The sequence below is a fragment of the Propithecus coquereli genome, unplaced genomic scaffold, assembly GCF_000956105.1.
Source record: "Propithecus coquereli isolate 6110/MARCELLA unplaced genomic scaffold, Pcoq_1.0 Scaffold98, whole genome shotgun sequence".
Lineage (NCBI taxonomy): Eukaryota > Metazoa > Chordata > Mammalia > Primates > Indriidae > Propithecus > Propithecus coquereli.
Window position 1 is genome coordinate 2,726,910 of NW_012156173.1, and position 6,746 is coordinate 2,733,655.

General features: G+C 39.9%; 1 protein-coding gene across 1 annotated transcript in view; it reads right to left on the minus strand.

The window, feature by feature from the left end:
* Positions 1-6,746, minus strand: part of SLC18B1 (solute carrier family 18, subfamily B, member 1) — a 47,869-nt gene that overhangs the window by 19,747 nt on the left and 21,376 nt on the right. The window contains exon 5 of the mRNA XM_012665173.1: positions 880-1,027. Coding sequence (XP_012520627.1) covers positions 880-1,027 — 148 coding nt within the window. The remainder of the gene's footprint in view (positions 1-879; positions 1,028-6,746) is intronic.

Genomic DNA, 6,746 nt, shown 5'->3' on the forward strand with positions numbered 1-6,746 from the left:
TAAAACATTTGTACCCCCTTAATATTTTGAAATAAAAAAGTGGGAAAAACTATTTACACAGCAAATAGTTCATCGGTAGTAAAAATTTTTAAACGTCAGTACTAACTGAGTAAATGAGGGAGTCCTTGGTACTAAGATAATTAAACTCCAAAGTCTAGAGAACAATTATATGCTATGAGGGTGGTGTTTGGTGGTGTCTGGTCTGACAAGCAGAGCTCAGAGAAAGTGCTATGGGAAAGCCAGCTTGGGGTCAGGGAGGCAGCTGCACAGAGCTGAGACAGGAATCTGGTGTGTCATTTATACCAGGTCTACATGCATCTAGGCAATACACAAGAATGTATGTCAATATGATGCCACCAAGTTCTCCGTTTTTATGTCAAAATGAAAGGGCACTCCTCAGACAGCACAGAGGCACTTAAGGACTTCAAGATGAACTCTGAGATCCCTTGTACAAATCTGGGGAAAGTGGAAGAGAGACCCATATGAATTGAGTGTTTTGCCACAGGAATAACCCTCTTCTAAAGGACAGGAATGCTTCAGGCAACTCAGCCACAATCTAGGCTACAGGGAGATAGAAAAATAGTCACTAGGAAGCTTTTAAAAAGTGGTAGAAAGAATAGTTGGTTTGGACCACATTTATTTGCCAAACTGTCCATTCAGGGAATTCTAAGATCAGGAAGAACATCTAAGTAAAACTAATGGTACATTTAGTGACAGCCTTGCTGATAGAAGTAGAAATTGGAGTAAAAGATAACAAAAACAGAGAAAGTAGAGAAAAGCAAGTATAGAGGAATGGATCTCAGCTTTAATTTGGAAGATCAAAAAAATATTTTGGCCTATACTCAAAGAAAAATAGAAAAAAATGTATAAAACACATACCAATACTGTAGCCACATTATTTGGAAAAGCCTTTGCAAGGATAGAAGACGACGCAGTCATGGCTGCAGCAAAGCTTATCGCATCCATTACTCTCACTAGAAAACACATAGCAATAAATATTGGTCCTTCTGGAACTTGATCCAATATACTAAAAGAGAATAAGATAATTCTCAAATGTTAAGCTGGTTTTTATTTATTTTTCCTTTTTAATTGTGCTCATGGAAAAGAGTAGTACATCACCCATAGTTATTAGAATAAATCTATTTGGAATATAAATTTTTTGAAGAGTTATTTTGTTACATTTTCAGTAGAAGGAAATTACCTTCTAATTTTTGGTAACAATTTAATTCATAATGACAGGTTAGGTTGCCCTTTTCTGCTGATATAGTTGGTCTCCTAGATGACAACAGTTAATAGGCCTTTTCGGAATGTGTAGAATCACTCTGACAAGACCTATATAGAAAGACTTCTTAGTTTCAGGTCTCCCCCATGGTGGGACTCAAACTTTCAGGAAAAAAAAAAAAAAAGAATGAATTCAGAGGAGAACAGAAGACTCTCTGTGCAGAAAATTTTTTAAAACATCCACTTTGTTTAATATAATGGTTTTCCTGAGTTTATTTCATCACAATCTTACCATACTATTATCATTCCTTTCTGTTGCCCAAGTACTTGTATAAGCTCTTCCATATTATTTGCCACTATGCTGCTGGTTTAAGAACTCTAAGCTTAAGAACTTCTATAGCTGTTTTGCCTCTGGAACTCATTTCCCCTTTTTCTGGAAACGGCAACAGAGAAAACCATGCTGCCCCACCTCTGAAGTGAGCACGTGACCCAGCCTGGCGAATCAGAACATTATTTCCCCCTGGCTACAGGGATTGGCCATCCAGAAAGATCTGGCCAGGGAGCTCCAACCTGGGGCCCTAACAGGAACTATTGGGAAAGTGGCACTACCTACTAGAGCTGGTGGGGCCACCTTGCCACCACAAGGGAAAGCTCGACCAAGAATAAATCACAAGAAGAAAAAAGCAAGGGCAGTAAGTCAAGAAAAATTTCTTTATGATGCTGTTTCAACATTTGTATCCTGAAGTTTCTGAGTTGATTCTTTAGGAAGGAAATTCACTTTTTAGCTTAAGCCAAAAGGTTTCTGTCACTCACAGTCACAGGAGTCCTAAAGAATAAATTCAGTGGCCAGTGTAATGGTGGTCCCTGGAGGACTATTTCCTCAAGATCAGTGCCATTCATTTCTGTTCTCTACTCACCCAACTCCTTCTGCCATTTGTCACATGCTATGCATTCAACAGACAATAATGGTACCATTGACTTAAAAAGCCATTAATATTTCAGACCGAAGATAGATTATGAAATTTGTTTGAGCTCCCAAACATGTCAGAAAATGACTTACCCAAAGAGAATGGTAACTCCTCCTGAGACAAACATTCCTGCTACAAACATAAATTTTGCTCCAATATGTACAATCTATAATAAATGTCAAAGAAGAGTGGTAAATTGATGACATCTACAAGTCTATATTGACATAAACAAATCTACTATATTGGAAAATATAGGATTGGGGGAAGACATGTACAGTTAATATAGTAACTCTTTAATGGAGTGCCAATACACATTGCTTAGAAACATGGAAGGAGTCAAAAATCAATCAACCCTAAGGAGGGAACTGTCAATAGTGGCACAATTTATAAAACCATAACAGTGGTTATTTCTGTATCCATGCAAATTATAGACTTGTAAATCAGAATAACTCATTACACAATTTTTAAAAATTAAAACATGCACCTGAACTTTAGTACTTACATAGTTTCCAAATACCAAAGATGCCAGCAACTCAAACAAAGCATAACATCCAAAAATCATACCGATAATGGTATTGCTGGCTCCCTTCTTTTCAGCCTTTAAAGAAATAGAAATGGGAACAAAGTTTGAAAGACAAATTAGCATCCTATGGAAAAATGGAATATTAGATCAGAACATCATCTTTTTGTGACCTTTATCTATAGCAATTTCAAAGAATATTATTTTAAAATAAACAGGATGGGGAAGGAAGAGTAACTAGTTAAGATAGTAAAACCTAGTCCCTGACATGAAATTCATTCACCTTGACTATAAAGTATTAATAGCTTTAGCTGGCAAAAGTCAGAATTAGATAATATAAACAAACACAAAAAAAACCTTGGATGTGGAAATTTGGGCTCCATTTCAGTCACAGGACTGAGAAAACAGCTGATTTAGACACAACTTCCTTTTTGGTATCACATTTTAGTAATAGGAAACAAACAAAAAATGTTTGCCAGTCAAAAAAACTTAAGAATAGGAAGTCCCGTGAGGTGGCATATGGGTCACACCAAGGCCCATTCAGTCTGGTTCTCTATTTCGGGCATCAATACCAATTACCTGACAGTATGGAGAAGACAGTTTTCCTTCCTAACATCAACAACACAGATGGGCCGGGCGTGGTGGCTCACGCCTGTAATCCTAGCACTTTGGGAGGCCGAGGCGGGCGGATTGTTTGAGCTCAGGAGTTCGAGACCAGCCTGAGCAAGAGCAAGACCCCGTCTCTACTAAAAATAGAAAGAAATTAATCGGACAACTAAAAATATACAGAAAAAATTAGCCGGGCATGGTGGCACATGCCTGTAGTCCCAGCTACTTGGGAGGCTGAGGCAGTAGGATCGCTTGAGCCCAGGAGTTTGAGGTTGCTATGAGCTAGGATGACGCCACGGCACTCTAGCCCAGGCAACACAGTGAGACTCTGTCTCAAAAAAAAAAAGCACAGATTCCCATAACACTCTACATTCTCCTGAAACACCTAGGAGAGTTTAGCATTCATCAACTATAATGATTAATGTTTATAGCCTATTCTATCAGTGAGCTTCTAAATATGCTAAAGTATCAAATCCTAAATGCGATATAGTGTTTATCCTAAATGTAATTCTTTTGAACTTCAAATGCTACTATTGTGATATACCACTAACTTCACATGAAAAAAACAGAGAAGGTTTAAAAAACTTCTTCAAACCCTGGAAATATGGCAGATCCTTATATCAGGTTCTAACTATAGCAATTTAAAGAGGTAAAATATGAGTTTAATTTCTTTAAGATAGGATTGACAACTTAGCATACTATGAAGTGCAAAGCCTGAGCTACACAACTGTGTCAGAAGTCATTTATTGAGCACCTTCTATGTGCCAGGCATGGTACCAGTAGTGAATATCTATGCTCTTAAGAGTCCAATTTAGATCCATTCTCTCACCAGAGTTTCAGTTTTTTCACAAATAACTTCACTGTTAATACTGAAATGCACACATGTGCACACACACCCTCTTATACCCTTCAAAATCCATTCTCTACAACAGTCATAATCACATTTCTTTACCTTTTCTAACTACAATTTCTAGACAAAAATTTTCTCCATCCCTTCCCATGTAAAGATGACATCATCATTCAATCCTTGTGTTTTTCAAGGATATTCTTTTTATGTCAGACTATGCCTCTTTAAACAAACCCTCCATTTTTCATAACATACCGCAGGAAACAAGATAGATGAACTCTATTGTTCTAAGGTAAAATTTAGGAAGCCCCACCCCACCCCCACCTTACTCTAGGAAGGTCCTTAGAAGTGTGATACGTAAGCCCCTGATGGTGGATGAGGACAGAGAATGGAGCTACCATCCTGCCGTAATTACTGAGGGAGGATTTTAAGCTCATAATTCTACGGGCTTCATAATTGGCCATGCTGCTTCCAAGTACTAACAACCACATGAGATAATAGTGTGAAGACAACAGAGATCTCATTATTAAGATACCTTTAATGGTATCACAGCAAAAGGTTATGCTGTATGTAGACTGGAACATGAAGTCTACATTTCTACTACACATGGGTCAGGTTCCTCAAAGGGAAAGTATTATCAAAGGAGTCAATTAAAATGTAGGCAGAACGTTCATTGGTCAAATTACATTATCCACGTTCTTTGCTTAATAGATCTGATAAGTAATTCTAGAATCTAGTAGGAAATATATGATGGTTATAGCAACTAATATTTACTGGACCCTCACTATGAGCCAGACTCTCTATTAAGTGCTGTTTTACATGGTATCTAACACCTATCAAATAAGGAATGTCATTTTAGGTGGCCCCATTTGTAGATGAGGACAGGGACTTGCAAAGGTTGCACAGTCATCGAGCCACTACAGTTCCGGCGTGTGCATGTTCCCACATTCACTGCGGAGATGGAACAATGACACAGGATGTGCCGGACCCCCACGCCACGGCAGCAAGTAAACACCACCTTTGGAACGTGGATCCTGCTTTACATTAGGAAAGCAAGAAGAGCTACTAAAAACAATTTCTGGTTCACATGTAATCCTCTGACAAAGGAGGAGGGCAACCAGAAAAATGGTGACTAGAAGTAGGAATCCTGCCCCAGAATTTAAGAAGAGGCCCTATTTTTCCTTCCCCAGTGAGCTCTAGCTAACAGGGATGACAGAACATGCAGGAGGAGGGGAAGGCTTTACGATGCATTTGTCAACCACAAGATTATAGTAGAAGTTAAAAGGCAGAGCCCACTCTTCTTATTTATAGCTTTTGAAGTCAGAATGTTCTCTCCCTGCCTTGTCTTCTCTTCCTCAGCCTTCTTCACTCTGAGAGACAGAGTAGCAAATGTGAGAAGCCATGTTTGTTCATTTCGGTTTGCCAGCTAATTTCACAAAGCCCCTGACCCTGTGACGATGGGCAGCTCTCCGGAGGGAGGCTTTGAAGACAAAACAAGAGAGAGCACACATCCCCCCACATCTCTTGCCTGAGTCACTACATTCCCTAAAACTGGAGTCCCCAACCCCAGGGCGTGGCCCGGTATTGGTCCATAGCCTGTGAGGAACCGGGCCGTGCATCACCTCCTGAGCTTCACCTCCCCTGACCCCCCCAGAAAAACTGTCTTCCACGAAACCGGTCCCTGGTGCCAAAAAGGTTGGGGACCACCACCCTAAAAGATAAATGACCCCAATCCTTGCCTTTTCCTGCACGTAAGATAATGTCTGACAGGGTTAGTGATTACGCTTCTACAATTTATAACCAGACAGATGTACTTTAGTAATCTATACCCAGGTATACTCTTACACCCAAACTCTGATGTGATTTGCATGCACTGAATCTTCACCACCTGTATTTAAGCTGTGAACTGAAATATTGTGTTGGAGCAGTCTGGCAGAACTGCTCCCGGACTGTAAATCTCAGTCTGTAGTCCTCAGTTAAGACTTCTAAATAAAACTAATTTTAATTCTTTACAAGCTTGACTTTTTTCTCTAGTCAACACCTCCTATAAGCAAAACGCTCAATCAAAAACTTAAAAACACACACCCACAGCCTGATTTTCCTTTGTCCTTATTCACTTAGAGGAAGCTAACATTAGCTGTGTTCACTGAGTTCCAGCTGAGCTGGGAAAGGCCCTTCTAACTGGTTGATCCACTTACTCTAGTTCTTCTCGATCTTAATTCCACAGACTCCCATTACTTTTATTGTTATTATTTTTCTACAAAACCCAAACCCGGCCAGGCTACTCTGTCTTACTCAATCACTAAGTCCTTGGCATGCATACAAGTACCCTTGCGTTCTAGCTCTAGCCTGCCCGCTCAGATCCTCTGTCTCTTAGACCTCACTCCACCCTAGGCTCAAGCCACTTCAAGCTGTCTTCTACTTCCCAAGAACATGCCATTCGCTTTGCTATTCCTGTGACTACCTAGAATGCCCGTACCTCTGCTGTTCACCTTGGGAACTACCACCTCTCAAGATCCCCTTAGATTTATCCTGTGAAATCCCTTTCAGTAACTCACTTCTCCTGCCCCCACTCCGCCCA